Here is an 18,707-nt window from a genome sequence, read left to right on the forward strand (position 1 = left end):
ATAGGTGAAATGTCATTTTAGTGTATAATCAAGTTAAGAAAATGTAGCAGGAAGGATCAGTGCTGCCCATTTAGTGGCATTGTCCCAATATTTGTAGTCATTTTTCACAAGTTAAGGAACACTTCAGTAGTACATAACTATGGTACGTTCAAGGACCAACATAATTCCTGAGAAAAAAGATCAATGAATCAAAACCATAAACGAGTAAAAATGGTTAGCACGTGTTGCTCATCTCACCGAGCAGCAGGGGTTTCTGTAGGGTGGGCGCCTAACCCCATCTCAAAGCACTCACAGGTGGCCAAAGGAAGCAACAGAAAACGGCAAGGTATTTGTTGTGGTTTTCTTGTGTTTCACTCAATTTTGTCTCCGTTATTTGGTATGCAGTTACACACCAACACACTGAACCCAAATTGCATTGAGAGTGACTTTTTTTAACATTGGAAAAACAGGATGCCGCAATCGCACGTTTGAGTCACATAAGTTGCCTTCCATTAACTTAAATATTTCAGAGAGATCGTCATACAACAGGAAAAGGGCAGGATCAAGAAAATGCAGAATGCACAGTTACGAAGTTTAATGAGGAAGAGCATTTTCCACCGTTAACGCCATACTTAAGAGTGGGCGGGGGCCTAACAGCAACAGCAAAGTGATACGTATCCATCAGTGTGATGGAAAAAGAAGGTGGAATGTCTTTTAGTCGTGCTAATAGGGTGTTAATGCGTTCATAAATCAGTCATACGCCGCACCTGGTGAAGTGGAAGAAGGTGGAGACAACTCTATATTACTCATTAAAAAAAAAAAAAAAGCTAAAGTATGCATTTCGCACACATAATGTGAGATAATCTGGAGGAAGTCTCCAAGTATGATTTAGTGCAACAGCACTATGCCACTATGCACTCTCCTCGTTAGAGTGGGTGTCTTTGGTGTTTGATAAGAGAAGTGAAGCCCTGCAGCTTCACAAGTTAATACTTGCACCTTAAGATGCATTCCCTTTGAGGCCATGAAGAAAATATGAGGTCACATCACCCTCATTCGAGCTTATTAGCTACAGATTTTCTTACAGATATCTGATATGATCTAGCACTTCATTAATAATGCCATTGGCGTCAGCGGCTCTTCCCTCAAACTAATGTCGTATAACGGTCACATGGTTCTGTCACAATAACACATTTTGCTGGTTGATTATTGTTTTTTTTCAATAATTTGTCATATACCGTATTTTCCGGATTATAAGTCACACTTTTTTGTATAGGTTGGCTGTTCCTGCGACTTAGAAGTGAAAAAACTGTTTATGTTACGTACTTTTCTGTTCATGTTTATTTTTGGTGTAGCTGAATAACCATTGTGTTAGCATATCTTGCACCTATTCAGCCTGTTCTCTATTATTTTATTGTTAGAACTTGCCTTCCTTGAGGACGTAATGTTTGTTTTGGTCAAGTAGTTTTGTAAAATAAATTGCCCATAAAATGCGACTTATGTATGTTTTTTTTCTACCGAATTAAGCATTTTTGGCCCTGTGCGACTCCGGAGCGACTCATAGTCCAGAAAATATGGTAACTATTGAATAACAAATAGTATTGATTCATAATAATGGAATATTGAATTGTTGCATTGTTTTTCCAATGTAGCGAGCAACACTGTCTGTGAGCGTGCATCATTTTGAGTTATTTTGTTTATCTTAACATCGCCGACCAAACATCCGAGTAAGAGTTGGCTGTCGGGACAAAGACTCTGCTGCACCTCCAGCAATAGTTTTTTTTTTTTTTCTCATCCGTATGAGCTATCGGACCCTCGCTGCCTACGGTGGGAGAGATAAGGTGTTATTTTAAATCTATCGCCTTCCATCAAGTCACAACTGGATTATAGAATCAAAAATAATGAATTTGCTAAATGCAAGTCTTTGTTGCAGGTCAGGCGCATCGTGTTTACCGATTGCACAGCTGGTTTTCACCAGAGTAGAAAATTAACACCCACTGACAGCCAAATGCTGCTAAAAGCTGGATGCGGTTTTAGAAGTTTGTCACATCTACCAGCCTCTTTGGCAGGATTAGTTATTTGGATCCTTTCTTTCAGCCAGTAGTATTTTTTTTTCCTCTCTCTCAAATTCACCGCTGTTATATTTAAATCTAAAACATTAGCACAACAAATCACATTTCAGTCCAGCGGAGGCAGTGTGAGCAGCAGTCTGTTGGCCGGCATGGTGAGAAATCAGTCATGGCTGTTGGAGAGCTGAATCGGCCTTGCGTGTAGCCACTGGCTCACACAAACACACACACACACACGCATCACGAGACACGGGCTATACATGCAAGTCAACTTCGATTTTATACACTCGCCATTATCTGGGAAATCTGTGTGTGTTCCAATACAGAACTGTACCTAAAACTCTAAGCTAAAACCATACATGGCAGTCTATTCATCTTAATTCATTACAGCATTCTCTCATGTTGAAGTATCCAATCAGATCAGTTGTTTATTTGGAAAAAGATAACCTAGAAGGATCTGCAAATAACCATTATTTCCTCATTTGATTAATTGGAAGCTTCCATTCATCAAGTAATCTTCTAGGCCTTCGACAGACCAAATCAATATGAGCCAAACACAAACATATCAGAAAAAAGGCAAAAATGTCAAGAACTATTTTCCAAAGTAAAACTTAAATATTTAGTTTTGCCTAAAAAACAAAAATAATAGGTCTACCTTCATGAATGACTTAAAAATATTCCCATTTGATTCTGAAATCAGAGGCTATTGGAAAAAAACATCACTTGAATATCAAAATAGTTGCCAATTAATTGTGTAATACGGTTAATCGATTAATTGTTGCAGCTCTAAATTGTGAATGCTTACTAAATATTGCAATAAGTTCCCTCCTGCTACATTTTCTTCTTCTCTGGCAGACCAGGGGTGTTATGTGGTGTGTTAAGGAGCAGAGTTATGATGTCATACATTCCCCAACACCGACCATGTTGCAGTTTGTCAGTCAAAACTCATCATTGTAACACTTGTAAAGGTTTTTTTTTGTGCATCTAAATATTCCTGTATGCGGCATTCATGTTGGATCTTGGTGTGTGTGTTCATCAATACCGTCTTATTCATCCAGAAAACATTTACATGTCTCAACACGTGGCGTAAATGCTTAGCAGAAGGAACCGTGGGTTAATTAGATTCACAGTAATTTAATCGCAGTTGGAGCTGGTAATAGTCCCCCCCCCCCCCTTTTTTTTTATTAAGTATCTGTATGGCTTCATTTGCTCTTCAAAGTGCAAGAATAGAATGCGAGAAGCCTGCTGATTAATGTAATACTCCAGTGGATGGAGGTGTAAATAACAGGGTAGAATAGGTATAATAATAATAATAATAGGTATAAACAGGGTAGTCAATTCAGCTCCGGAGGTTACAGCGAGGTATCTTTGTCTGACTGGAATGTGCCGTGCAGGCCTCCTCCTCCTCCTCAGTCGGTTGGACGGTGGACCACCCTGGGCAAAGTTAGCAGGAAGCCGCCGCAAATTGCTTACAGATTTTTCACACATAGCAAGGTGCGGGTTTTTTGAACTTGGATGAGTACAAGCCATTCAGGATCTGAATGCAACGCTCGCTTGCCACAGCGACAAAGAGTGTGGGTTGTTCTGGGTGACTTTCCCCCCCTCCTCTACTAATTCAAAATGTGAACGTGTGATGACTAACCAGAGTGGTAACTGTGTGTGTTACCACTGGCCCTGATTACACAGCACTCTGCACTGCACTGCATCAAGGAAACACCACACTAGCAGTGTTTACCACTAACCGGTAAAGACAACAATCTCAGTAGTTTATTACACTAATCGCACTCAAGCCGACTTCCTGGATACTGGCTCTCAGTCAGATGAGCTCGGGTCAAGGGGACGGGATGTCAGCTTCCGTCCAGGGTCAGGGACACTCAGCTGGGCAGGAGAGGGCACAGCAGAGTCCCACCAGCACAGAGCCGCACTAATGAAGGGCTGGGCGGCTGGCGGCTGGGCCTCAGGTGATGCAGACCGTTTTAATTGGTCTAATGAGATGCAGCGAGGTCAGGTACCACAAGGAAAGACAGAACAGGGTGTACACTGAGACAGGAAGATACTTTTTTCCACATGAATGGAAAGGTGGCTAAAATGTACAGTTTAGGAATAAAGTAACTTCCTCCACCATATCATTTTGCATATTTCAATTTTGGGTATATAATATGCCAATAGGGCCAATAGAAATCAAGCCGTGTCCCGCAAATGGCCCCTGGGCCGCACTATGGAGAGCCCTAATTTTGATGATCTTCACTTTTAATGCTGGCATTCAAAATAAAACCATTTATTTCAAAAACAGGTGCACAAAAATTCAAGCACTGAACAGAGCACATACATCTTTAATATCTAATATTATATATCATTAATAATCAATGTGTTTTATTTTTATAATATGTTGAGAACTAAGAAAAAATTGCTGTGGGACATAAATGAACCCTGAGCCACATTTTGGATACCCCTGATGTATATAAAATAAAATACCTTTCTATGTTGAGAACCAAGAAAAATTAGCTGTGGGACAAAAATGGCCCCTGAGCCACAATTTGGATACCCCTGATGTATATAAAATAAAATACCTTTCTTCTCAATAAATACAAATATCTTAAGTGATAATCTGAATAATCTAAATGGCGACTAAATAACCTCAATTCTTGATAATTTTATGGGGAAGAAATAAACCCACCAAACAAGGAAAAAAAATGTAATGTATGCATAAAAAAACAAACATTTTAACAGATTAAAACCAGATTTAACACGGTGTTCCCCGTGTTAATTTGAAGTTGGCAGGTCCGCCGTCTCGTTCAGACGTGCGGAGAATTAAAATACATCACTTCATGTCTTTTTGTCTGTCTCCGTGGACGCTTGGAATCCAGCAAAAAAATAAAACAACTCCAAAATGATCAGATAAATGCGATATAAAAAAAAATGTGTGTGACGTTCAAGACATCACAGCGATGTAGCGCACATCCATGCAGGTTTTCTGGGGGGCTGCGCAGTCTGCTCCGTGGGCCCGCTTTGTGAACTTGAATGAGCGCACATTCAACGTGACACCCCGAAACGTGCGGTTCCTGCCACGCAAATTAGCGGCATTTACATGTGCGTCACGTCGCATTGACGGAAGGGTAAAGATGCACAAATGGGTGGCGAGGGGAAACAATTGCGAGGTGGGTGTCTCTTTAAAAAAAAATTAAAAAAAAACACATTTTTGGGGCGGGTTTTGGGATATTCACGCGCACAAGCCGGAAGTAAGTTATATGTATTATTTTGCCATTCTTTAATAACTTTCCCTTCATAGTTAAATATTCCTGGCGACGTGTACGTCTTTAAATACTTTACCGTTAAAATCCAACCCGGAAGTCCTACCGCACTGGGTCAAAGTGGGTAGAACAATACGATACAAGTTCTTGTATGATCGATACCAAGTAACTGCAGGAGCATACAGGTATGATAATGATACCAATTCTTTTTACAATGTATTTTTTTCCAGATTATTGAATGAATTTATGCTTACAATGAAGCAAAATACATATTTCAGGCAATAAAATGTAATACAATTAGCAACGCAGTTAACAACATAAGACAATGTAACAATAGCAACTAAATAACAATTATATAATAATTTTAGTAAAATGTAGTCATCAGTGCAAGACAATAATAAGCAAAAACTAAACTGTACAACAATATTTAAAATAGAAAATTGAAAAATATCAACCTCGATACTATTTTGGCCGTCTTTATTCCTAATGGTAAAACCACATACTGCTTGGAACTGATGATAAATCCCAATTCATGCTGAAGTGCGAGTCCATTTGTCCTAATTTAATTTCCAGGTAAAGGGATTAACCTGAAGCCACCTTCCGTGTGTTGTTTATGTTGGCTCCAGAACCCTATGGAGCGGCTCTATGCATTTAGTAAGTGGGTCTGCATGTAAAGCACATCCACTGCTGCTCACCCACGGAGGGTTCCACTTTGTCGCCTTCCTCCCACAAGATTTGGCATTTTAAAGCGTAAGGAGTTATTCCTGGAATGATACATATATACGCCGTGTTGTCAGGGAAATAGCATAGCTAAGGAGAATGACTGAACACCCTTGAAGTCACATTTTTAGTGACATTTCAATGGTGGTTTATTTGCATTTTTGGCAGGGTCGCCCAGAAAGCCTTCATTTTGTTTGAAAGGTATCACATTCAACTGCCAGTTTATCTCATGCTGTTGAGTTTCCGGATATTTGTTCTGCAGGTGGCGGCAACAAGAAAATGATATATTTAACGATGAAGCCACCTCTCTAAACGAGCACAATGAGACTTGTGAATCATTTATTTTTCCTTTATTGGCTTCTTTTGTTGCTTTATCTAACTTGGCATCGGTCAGATGAGCTGAGACCCGAGGCGAGGCGAGGATGAATACGGAGGTGTGAGGAGTGAGAGTCGGTACTCCATCAGGCCCCGTGTTGGCTCCACGTTCCCTGTGATGAAGCTCCGGGAAGTGTTCCGCTGTTTGTAATAAGACCGGGGGTTTTTATTGGTGGGACAATGTTGGCTGGTGTGGTCCATGTGTCAGCCTGTGTTTGCTTCATGCAAATTTGCTTTGATTAAATGAGAATTTTAAGCTTGATGAAAGCCCCGGCATGTGACCTCGGCGGAATCGAATGAAAATGAAACTCTGAGGTTTGTGGGCGGTATGAAATCATTTGGAATGGCAGATTTGTTTTAATAATTGGCTCCAGCGGTCTATGGTATGCCAGCTATTGAATGGGGCAGCACAGGGGTGTCCAAACATTTGCTGCCCATGCAGGGAAAATTTTGCAAACCAAACCATGTACTGTAGATATGCATCTCGGCTATAAAGTTTTTCTTGTAGTAGACTTTTTATTTGCTCATTTGCCCATTTTTTATGTTTTTTTATATTTACTAATATTTTCATTTTTTTCAAAATAGTTAGGCTGTATTGCCATAATATTTTGACTTCAAATTTTTTTCTTTATATGCTAATGTAAAAAAATGAAAAGTGTCTAATATTCTTGACTTTTCTAGTAATATTTTTGCCGTATTTTGCCCCCATTTTTGCTGGTTTTTTTGTTGTTGTATTTTTAGAAAAAAAAATACAAAACAGCCACACTGCAGGCGCCACTGGTTTGGCTTTTTCTGTGTTTGGGACCAGACTTTATAGTTTCCCTTCTCAAATGTTGCCATTCTTCACAAATTGCTCTTCATTTTAAGTCATTTCCTGTAAATTTCCCACATTCATTCATTCATTTTCTACTGCTTATCCTCACAAGGGTCGCAGGGGTGCTGGAGCCTATCCCAGCTGTCTTCAGGCGAGAGGCGGGGTACACACTGGACTGATTGCCAGCCAATCACAGGGCACATATAGACAAACAACCATTCACACTCTCATTCATACCTATGGACAATTTGGAGTCGCCAATTAACCTAGCATGTTTTTGGAATGTGGGAGGAAACCAGAGTACTCGGAGAAAACCCACGCATGCAAACATGCAAACTCCACACAGAGATGGCTGAGGGTGGAATTGAAGTCGGGTCTCCTAGCTGTGAGGCTTGTGCGCTAACCACTCATTCGCCGTGCAGCCATTTTTCATATTTATATATAAAAATCTTAGGTGAATGGTGACATTACCACGCTTGATTGATAGCAACGGTTCAGTGCATTGTCAGTAGGTGCTTGGGTCTTTCCCTTATTTGTCTTAAAGTGTCTTATTTGTTTCCTCAATGTAAACATTGACAGGTATGCATGGGAATATCTCCGAGCAGTGCAGGTGTGTGCCCATCAATGACGGAAGACCGTTTCGCCTGAAATCGTCGTGAGAGTTTTCGGAGGATGCGTGTAATTTTTTTTGGAATTCATCGGTAACACATCACACTCTGCTGAGCATTTATCTTGTGTTGAAACAGCTGAGGCAATTTTGTTTTCCCCTCCCTTGTTGCCCTCCTCTCAAAAATTGGTAACCGTATCTGCATTTTAGTGTGTGTGTGTGTGTGTGTTTGTGCCCCCCCAGTTTGTATCGGTGCCTCGGAATCATCTCGCCATTCATGCGTATGCGTCTGGTGTGTGCGCAGTGGGTTTGTTTCCCCCTCTTTGTTTGCTGTGGTAAACCGATGAGCAGATGCGGGTGGTGCTGGTCTGGAGGGATTCCGAAGCTGTGCGTCCGTCGCTGTGCCATCCTCTGCCAAGGTGGCATTATGCAAGCGGTGCAGCGGGCTTAGAGACAGAGAAGCGTAAAGGGGGGGAAGAGGCGATGGTGGCCATGCTAAAGATGGAGACAGGCTGAAGGCTGCAGGGGAGGGGGGGGGGGTTGGTATAGGGGAAGACTTACTCCCCTGAACTTTGTCTTCGTGTCAGAGTGGAACTTGTCAATTTGGCAAATTGTGCGGCGTCGGACAAGGCTGCACAATCCCCCCCCCTCACCCCACCTCTCATTGCCACCACCAACCCTTCCTCCTCCTCCTCCTCCTACTCGTCACCCACCTCCCCGCTCTCCCTCCGTCTCTCTTCCCTCCCTTTCAGCTCTTGAAGCTAACGTATTGGCTGGGCTTCCAGGCGCCGCGTTGCCAAATAGGTGGGCCTTACTCGTGCTGGCAAAGGCTCAAGCAATGGTTGGGGAAGGAGCGCGGCGAGGACGAGAGACAGCGAACGAGAGAACAGAAAGAGAAAGAGAGAGAGTTGGAGAGAAAAGGGGGGGAAAAAAGAAGCGGCACTCGGCTTTGCCAGCGGTCGTATGCGCTCGTCCAACATTGATTCGGCTCTCTATTCCCCCACCCCCACCCCCCCACCTCTATTCTGTGCTCTGCCCCCCTGCCTCTCTGTGCATGTGTGTGTGCGTGTGAGTGTGTGTGTGTGAACCTTGCACCGGGCCCTGGGATCAGAACAGACACCACTACCAATTACTCCTTGCCAAGGATTTTTTTATTCAAGGTTTTTTTTTTTTTTTTAACTTTTTTGGATGCACCAAGGATGGTTTAATTTTCAAGTGCATCATCTCTCTTCTTTTTTTTTTACTGTTAATAATTCTATTTTTACTGGACAATCCTTTTGACATTTTCTGCTTATTGCGGTGAAACCTGAACATTTTTGGGTGTTTTAAACTCAAATTATTTTTGACATCCCCTCATTTTTTTTTTGCTCTCTCTCCATTAATTCTCCAATCTTTGCCAAACCAGCACTTGCTTTACATTTGGGAGCACAAGAGGAAAAAAAAAAAAAAAAACTGTTGCAGGAGATTTTTTTTTTTTCACTTTAAAAGCTGTGCCAAATTTATGATGAGAGTGCAAAATGGTAACTACCAGGCCGTCTGTCTTCTTCTAGCTGTGTGCTGTTCTGTCTGCTTTCAGTGTGTTGTGGAAATGTGAGTCTGCTTGGAGTCTCCTTTTTTTTTGCATGATAGCGCAGAGACAGGAAGTGGTATGGCTGATCTTTTAGCGGCACATTTCAGCAGTGGTCTTGTGGCGGCAAAGCTTGGCGATGGTGAGCGACCGGTGTGTGGCAACCCTGGCACAGGAACGCTATGGCGAGATCTGGGCTTTGTTGCCCAGAGATATGTAGTGAAGGTATTATGGTACAGCCGAATAACTTGTGCACACTGCTTCAGCTTTTCCATTTGCTGTGTTTTTATTATTTGTATAAATGGAGACATATTTTCCAGTCATGCTGTTTTGCTTCCATTTTATTAGAATAATTTGACTTTGTACTGATGTAGTCATTTATTTTGATGCATTGTTAAATATTTAGGCACACGTTTCCTCCCTCAAATTATGCATTGAAACCGTTTTCCTCTCTTTCACCAGGATGAATTTCATCCCTTCATTGAGGCCCTCCTCCCCCATGTCCGTGCCTTCTCGTACACCTGGTTCAACCTGCAGGCCCGTAAACGCAAGTACTTCAAGAAGCATGAAAAGAGGATGACCAAGGATGAGGAGCGTGCGGTGAAGGACGAGCTGCTGGGGGAGAAGCCAGAGATCAAGCAGAAATGGGCCTCGCGCCTCCTCGCCAAGCTCCGCAAGGACATCCGACCCGAGTTCCGGGAGGACTTTGTGCTCACCATCACAGGGAAGAAGCCGCCGTGCTGTGTGCTGTCCAACCCCGACCAGAAAGGCAAGATCCGACGTATCGACTGCCTCCGTCAGGCCGATAAGGTGTGGCGGCTGGATCTGGTGATGGTCATCCTCTTCAAGGGCAGCCCGTTGGAGAGCACGGACGGGGAGCGGCTGGTCAAGTCGCCCCAGTGCTCCAACCATGGCCTGTGTGTCCAGCCGCACCACATTGGAGTGACGGTCAAGGAGCTGGACCTCTACCTGGCCTACTTTGTCCACACACCAGGTATGTGCTCCCTATACAGCAATCACATGACCTTCGTTCGCTAACACCCAGCAAACTAGCAACCACGTCAGCTTCAAAGTGCTCCTTAGGTTGATATTTATTCCCAGTTTGAAGAGATTGTGAGAATTTGACAGTAAGGATTAAAACCTGTGTTTACCTAGAGACATGTTTGCTGTGGTATATTTGTTCAAGTATTTGCCCGCAAATTTGTCTAAATCCAAATGTGCATGTTTCCCAGCACCATCTGTAAACACGAGCATCTGCAGACCTGTTTATCCGTGTGTGTGTGTGTGTGTGCGCGTGGTGGACGTGCGTATGGGTGAATGTGTGTGTGTGCAGCAGTATGTCATGTGTCTGTAATCCATGTGAATGTTTTTATGAGATTGCTGTGTATCAGTAGCAGTGCGATGCGTGCAGCTTTCTTTTTTTATTTGCGTCTCTACGTGTGCGTGTGTGTGTGTGTGTGTGTGTGTGTGTGTGTGTGTGTAGTGGTCTAGAGAACGTTGTGACAGCTGGCCTGATCCCAGGTAGTTTAGGAGGCAGGGAGAGTCTGTCTGTCTGCAGCCTCAGCCTGAATGCATCCAGCTCAGCTTTCTTTCCTCTTACAGCCAACACACACACACACACACACAGCAGCTCTCCTTCAGTCCCAAACAGCCTCCTTCGCCGGTCAGATAATAAAAACAATGACTTATATTGTATTGTAAGAATATGATTTGATGCCATGTTAGTCTGTCCTCCACTTTGTGTCTCTACTAAGTGTCCAAATATAAATACATGATGATTTAATAAAAAAAAACTACCTCCTACAACCAGCAAATTTCATAGCACTACATCAATATGCACACAAATATTGAAAAAAAAAACATATTGATGGTCATGCAAAAACAATAATAATAAAAAAATATTTGTTTTTGGTCTTGAGAGTTAAAACTTGCAGCTCAGAAATAAAACAGATTTAGCGTTATTGAAATTAATATGAATTTATACAGTTGTGATTTTTATTTATCATGTTATAAATATATTATATTTTATGTTGCATTATATTATGTATTGTATTTATGAGTGTATAGTACGATCGCTATATTTTATATTACAAAAACAAGGATGCGATGTTACAATACAATAATACTATTACAATATTATATAATATACACACACTCAGATGTACATATATGTATTATATACATACACACACAGATGCACACTCACTTCCCTTTTATTATTATCCTGGTTTCATTTACTGCTGACTGGCCTCCAGTTGCAGGGCCTTAATTCTCTGCTTGGCAGGGAGGTGCAACCTTCCTCTGTGATGGAGAACCCCATGCCAGGCTCTTTTCAGCCCAGTGTGTAACACTGCTTGAGTTTGCCGGGCCTCCGCGAGCGCCTCTTCCTGTTCCACAATGTGCTGTGGCGAACTGCGTCTCAGATTAGCTCCCGGCGCAGCCTGGTGCCCCTCGGAGTAAAGCCTTTATTTACCCAGTGCCAGAATCCGGCAGCCAGTCAGCCCCCCATGCATGTGCTGGAATAGCATGCTTTTTCATACATATGTAAGCATTGAAGCATATATATTTTTTTTTAATTTGCGAGGAACACTACACGCTGCATGAGTGCTCCCTCTCCAGATCTTTCTTTTCCATAAGCACCGTCTGTCTTGCACCTTGCACAAAACAACTGGAGCAGAAAGTGACTCAAACTACAAGCGCGTCCTGCTTGTTTTTGTTGAAATGTGCTATTGAGCTCATCAGTCCGGAGGTGGGGGGGGGTTAACTGGCGTTTACATAAGACAAACAGAGCGTGTGTTCACGTTAACCTTTAGGGTGGCACTTTTACACTTTTATTCTTAGCCTCTCCGTTCCAGGGAGTCAGTTGCCAGGCCTGATGATTGGACCACAGCCCCTTCCCCGCCCCCCTTACCCCGTGAGTGTTTCGGAGATCCTGTCTCACTGTCGCCAGCTGCGGGGGGTGCGAGTCTGCTTTCAAGTGCTGTGATTGACAGAACGGCAGATACTCCCTCTTCTGTTTATTATCCATCTCTGCATTTGCCCAGTCAAAGACTCAGTCCATGACTTAGTAGGCTCAGCGGTTCGAAACCGTCTACTGCAGTTCTGCAACCTTACACTACTTAATCTTTCCCCCCGTCCTTTTATGATGAATTCATATATTGTCGTGTGCTGCTGATTTATTTTCGCCTCTGTGATTCTGCATCTGAAAACGATAAATAATGGCTCTGCAATGTGTGTGAAGTGTAGGGCATGCGGGAGGAGGGGAGTGGGGGGGTGAGTTTTCTCTTTGAACACTTTTATGGAAACTAATGTTTGGCTCACCACTTGGGCTCCGTTCTGGACCCGCATCCACCCAGAGGCTCAGATCAGGTCATGTTCTCCGAGCAAAGTGTTTGGTATTTGTCATTCTTACTCATCCGCAGAGTTCCAGCATTAGTCATGTTTAGAGTCCAGGCTGTCTCATACGGCTTTCATTATGATGAAAAGATGTTTCGGAGTTCAGCTGCGATGTCCATTCAAACCAAAGAGGTGCCGGGGCTACATCCCAAAAACATCCTTCAAGATATTCATATATTCATTAAGACATCAGGACTCCTCTTTAATCCACAAAAAGAGGAAGAAGAGATTGAGAAACAAAACCCTTGCATGTATCCTCAGCCAAAACCTAGATAAGGTTCTATGGTTTTTCGGATCAGTTTTCTGAATATTTCCATGTAATGATGAGAAAGGAAAAATATTCTTTTTCTTGGTGGTTTTGTGCAGAGCGGAGATTTTCTTTGGACGGAGAACAAAGTTGTCCTCCAGTGTTCTAGCATGGGTGCGTAACCCCGGGTACACAGACAGAGAGTGTTGGCGCCATAGGAGCCGACTATATAACGCTTCTGGTCCGTCACATTATACTGAAACAGTCATGGGCGTCGTCATTTGGATTGATGACACCAATAAACTCAATGGCGTTGGTGGGACTTGGACACTGTTGGGGTTCTGGAAGCACTGTGGCACAGGGGGTCCTGGATTTGGCAGTTTTACAGAGCCTGCGGTTTTTCCAGCGCGTGTGTCTCCGTGTTGTAGAGGGAGGGTGAGAGAAAGGAAGAGTGGAGTGTGCGGAGTGTAAGGAAGTGCTGGTAAACAGATGATTCCACTATGATGGAGCTTACAGTGGAATCAGTGGAAAGAAGAACGGTTAACTTCCACTGAACTTGGGCCATTTGCTCTTAAAATAAACAAAAATGCTCGTCTTTTTTCACCTCTAAATCTTATAATACACACATTGGACCACTCAAAATGTGTATGGGTCCATCTCAGACAACTTTATTAACAATTTTTTAAGCCAAGGTGACTCATTTAGTAACAGGAGTGAGTTTTTAGCCCAGAACTGGCAAATTGGATATAAAATAAATGAATTTATTGTTGCAGACTTATGATTCACATCATACAAAAAGCTTTTTTTTTACTGTGAATTATTAGCATCAAGATTTCAATTGTTTTTGTGTGTAATTTTCCCCATTTTTGCTGCGGTTTTTGGTTTAATTGTATTTCTCGATGTGTCTAGGGTCGCAAAAAGCCCTCGGCACACACTTTGGACACACCTGTGTTAAGGTACCAGAACTGAGTCACAACTAAAGTGGCTAAAATTAAATAAAGTTTTCTAAATTAAAAAAAAAAAAAAAACATTTCTGAATTTAAATTATTATATTTCATGGTGAAATCTAACTTTAGGAATCAGGGACCGGCAACAAATGTCTTTTTTCCCTGTGTTCAAGGTAGTTTACATGTAATTTAAAAAAATTGTATTGATTAAATATGTAATGAAATCAATATGCAGGACACATTTTATTGATACAAATGGCACCGATTCGGTGGAATAGCCCTTATATCGCATGTCTGACTGTTCTATACACCAGTAGCGGTCCATCCTGCTCCACATGCTGTAATTATCCAGTTTAGTGAATAAAAGAGAACACGTTACACGTAATGCTGTGTGTTTGATTACATTTAATTTAATTTTGAAACAAAGGTCAGGTTTTAGCTTTACAAATGGAAAAACCCCTTGTAGCAGAAAATGATTATTGGATTACCTTTATTTGCTAATTTCACTGTACAGTGATTTTTAATTATTTGTATAATTAAGGTTAATGAATACGTTATGCTGCATCTTCACTATTAAGAAGCGCTATCTCTGTTTTTTTTTTTTTTCCCCCTCAGTTAGCAAATGGGGCTAATGGTTAACAGCAGTCTGTGTATTACATTAATGAGCATGGTTAACACATTCAATAAAATACATAGGGTAATTATGTCATGTTATTATTTGAGACTTCTGCATTTATTGGACTAATATGGAGTTTTAAGAGCAACAAAACCGTGGGGAAATCTGTGTAAATTTGCACGACTGGTCTGCTCTTTCTCTGTCCAGGCGCCAGGCCTAAAATCAGTCTTTCCGCTTGTTGTAAGCGAAGACGAGTGCCTTTTCTGGGCCAGTTTGACCAGTCTCCCCCCTCTGTGGAGGACCGCCCTTTTATTTTGGGATGTGGCTTTGCATCAAGAAAATGGCACTGTAACATTACCCAGCATGGACGTATTCTTTTTAAAATCAATACTAACAAACAAAATGCACCATAATCCTTAGAATAAATAACAGTGATGAATGGCATATTTTCTCTTGATGGCAATAAATGCCCGTCATTGCATTTAGTACGATGCCGAGTGCTGATATATGGTAAAGAAGAAGAAGAAAAGCTTGGAATAAAGCTGATGCAGAATGCCACGCTGAAAACAAAGGGAGAGGGAGGGCAGATATTCAGGCTAGTGGGGCTGCTAGGCAGCATTTGGCACCCGAAGCTGCAGCTCCGTTTAGAAGATGCCAGCTTTTTCAAACCGACACACAGTCTCTGCCAACTTCTGTCCTTCTGATCCTTTCTCTCTCTCTCCTGCTCTCTCTCTCTCACTCGCTTTCTCTCATTTTAACACTTATGTCCGCTCTAGACTTTTCTCCTCTTGCACGTCGCCTGTCCCCCCACTTTACGATCACGCCTATGGATGCCCTCACACATGAGGAACGAGACAAAAGTTCTTACATCGTTTTATTATTAGAATTCTTGCATATAAAAACCAAGAAGAATCCTAATGACACAAAATTGGCCGACCCCCATTCAGCTTTGCTTTTTATCCAATTGCAGTGTCATGGTGCTTGGGTGCATTCAGGTCCAAAACAAAATGGAGGCTAAAGCGTTACAGTCAGAAGAGTGAAAAGAGTCTTGTTATGGTCTACACTCATGGGTATGAATGTCATATATTCATTTTGGGTTCTTTTTCCTGGAAGGAATGATCATACATCCCTACTGTGTTGCCCGTGCAATTATTTTCCTGACAAAAACACAACCACATACAATAGCCACGTACACATGGACCCAAATATTCCAATTGCATTCGTTTTATTTGCTCAAATGGAAAGAATTTAACCTTTGTATACACCTCATTTCGAAAGAAAAGTGCCAATCCGAATGAACATATAATCGGATTCACAGGGGTGGAATATTCCTTTCCCCAATCCGATTGAGGTATCTTGTACCCACTCAAACGGAAAGTTGTTCTTCTTCATTGTGTTTTTCTTCTTCTGTTGTTTATTGATGGTTGGCAAGCAGCTTTTGGTGTGCATTACCGCCATCTGTGGAACAGAATCTAAAGACAAGAGATTGGAATATACAATAGACAAGAGATTGGAATATTCCTTTCCATGTATATCATTGTTTTCGGAAAAGAAATATTCCATTCGGAAAGAGGAAAAATGTGGCTATTGACTGTGGGTGAGTGGTAGGGAACATCATCACCATTGCCGGGACATTGTGACAGTCATTTGAACATCCCTACCTCACTCTATTTGACTGAATTTAGAAGGGAAAACAATCAGATTTGTATATTTACTATATAAGCCACACTGGTGTAAAAGCTGCACATGTCCATATAAAATGGTATATGGCACGAGTCTGTGACGATCAGGCAGCTTGTTTTGATAGGAGCCGATCACGAGCTGGGTAGTGGTTGTGGTTGACTGCAGCATGGAGTTTCTCTTTGGAAAATCTAAGCAGGAGACTTGTTGATTTCCACAAGTTGGATACGTCTTTTTAATTTTTTATGCATTTTTTTACATACGTACAAGTTCACTGAATGTAGCACCGCTATGCCACAATCTGAAAGATGACCCAAACTGTCACACCCAAATGAAATACACTTTTTGGGGGGGATGCTGAGCCGGGAAAAGGCCCCGGGGCAGACCTAGGACACGCTGGAGGGATTATGTCTCACAGCTGCCCTGGGAACGCTTTAGTGTCCTCCCGGTGGAGCTGGAGGAGGTGGCCGGGGACCGGGAAGTCTGGGCTTCCCTACTGAGACTGCTGCCCCCGCGACCCAGACCCGGATAAGCGGAATAAAATGGATGGATGGTTGTTGAGAAACAACCCAGGAACCACCAAGGCTTGACTCTGCTATGAAATGCAGACTGCTGGAACACCAGTATCACTGTGCACAGCAAGTTTTACATCATCATGGGCAGCTAGTGGTGGCAGCATCATGCACAAAGTGGATGGAATCCAAAATGTAGCTTATCAGTTTCTTTTGTAATTCACATTTTTTTAATTGTAAAACTATTTTGTGGACATTTTGAATCTGTCCAGTTGATATGAATCCAACTTTTGCACCCAATTCTTGTTTTTAAATCTCACTGACAATGCACGGTGTGACAAGAACATCAAATATACCCTTAAAGGCCCAAAAATAGTGACTGCAGCTGTATTTCTACATGTTTACAAGAATGTACAGAAATAGGAAATGAGTACTTGATGGATTTCCAGGAAGTGAAGGTGTATTCTCGTAGTAGTGCCAATCATTAGGGGCCGGGGTATATTTTGGGCCCTTGCGAGATGTGAACAAGGTGTCCGTGAGTGATGGGGAGAAAGCGTTAAGCGCTGGGTGTGGGGGAGGATGGAATTACTCAATAATGATCAGAAAATTAGAGCCATTATCGAGGGAGAGTAAACAGGCCTCTCTAAGTGTGAAAGGGCCCCATTCAGCAGGACCAGGAGCAGGACTCCTTTCTTCTTTTCATGGATCCACCCATGGCCTCGAGAGCCCAGCTTTTGTTCGCTGAAATAACAGAGTGAATATATGGCGTTGCAGGGGTGGGTGGGGGTCTGTTCCCAGTGTGAATCACAGTATGGAATACCGCCTCAGACTGTAAAGTACACCCCCATATATAAAAGTCCTTGTTTGCTCTGTGTGGCTGCACTTATAAACCATTTTAATCAGGCTGGTCTAATTAGTTTTTCCTCCTGAAGAAATCCAGCACTCATTTGTCCGTGCTAAGAGTTGATGATGGGTGGGAACCGGGCACTAATGCTGGGATCCACTGGGATTTAAAATGGATCCTAATCATTTATAAATACAAGATAATACAGGTACCGGCCCTCAATTTCTACATATATTTGTCTTTGTGCGTCACTGATTCTTCCGCCAAGCCTCGAGATGCTGCACTTTGTTTAGCAGTCCTTGAACGCACCATAGTTAAGTGAGGCAGAGCAAAAGTGAAAGTTGTATTTGACTTTTGCCGACACTGTTGGTAACTTTTGCGATCATCGTCATACTTGGAGGGCTTGGAGCTGTGTGTTTTATGGGTGTCTCAATTTCTTGTATTTTGCCTTTTTTTTAAAAAAAAGTTTCATTATCATGTTTCTTCAATACGGCCAATTTTAGCTCTAGGGATGTCCTGATACATATTTTTTGGCTTCCGATCTGAATTTAGTAGTTATGAAAACAACTCTTCAAAGCAGTACAAATAGTGCAACCAAAGTATTGCGGAATTTATTACCCAGCATGATCAGCAATATTGTTTTGCTTTTGGAGCAAACCTCTGGAAGTCAGGTCCCTAATCCAATAAAAGTGGGAAAAACAATTGGGAAAAAATGGGCACACAAAATACATAATTAATAATAATTAATGTAAGACAGATCATTTGACATGGTTGTAGATCAATTTATGTTGTTATTTAGAATATCACATTTTTTCTTAAACCCTCTTCAACACAATAGTAATTTGACGGTCCCTAGAGTAAACAACCAGCACTTCCCGTACGAGCTCCCCGCACCATGACACAGCAGTCGGGGCACAGTGAGGGGCAACTACCGCTGTAGCTATGGAGCCGAATATCCAACGTTGGTATACCGCAGACATGTCTGTATGGTGGTGTCGCATTTTCTTCTTCTTCTTCTTTGCATTACCGCACCGACTGTATTGTCGTGTGGCCCATACTTCCGAATATTGTACGGCAAGCAGATCA

General features: G+C 42.1%; 1 protein-coding gene across 13 annotated transcripts in view; it reads left to right on the forward strand.

The window, feature by feature from the left end:
- nfixb (nuclear factor I/Xb) overlaps positions 1-18,707 on the forward strand; it is a 178,668-nt gene that overhangs the window by 51,374 nt on the left and 108,587 nt on the right. For 11 of the 13 annotated variants that reach the window (XM_058049552.1, XM_058049556.1, XM_058049554.1 and 8 more), the window contains one exon: positions 9,842-10,373. In XM_058049552.1, coding sequence (XP_057905535.1) covers positions 9,842-10,373 — 532 coding nt within the window. Of the gene's footprint in view, positions 1-8,417; positions 9,333-9,368; positions 9,605-9,841; positions 10,374-18,707 lie in introns of those variants that run through there. The other 2 variants (XM_058049561.1, XM_058049551.1) reach the window with 2 other exon arrangements.

The sequence above is a fragment of the Doryrhamphus excisus genome, chromosome 15 (assembly GCF_030265055.1).
Source record: "Doryrhamphus excisus isolate RoL2022-K1 chromosome 15, RoL_Dexc_1.0, whole genome shotgun sequence".
Lineage (NCBI taxonomy): Eukaryota > Metazoa > Chordata > Actinopteri > Syngnathiformes > Syngnathidae > Doryrhamphus > Doryrhamphus excisus.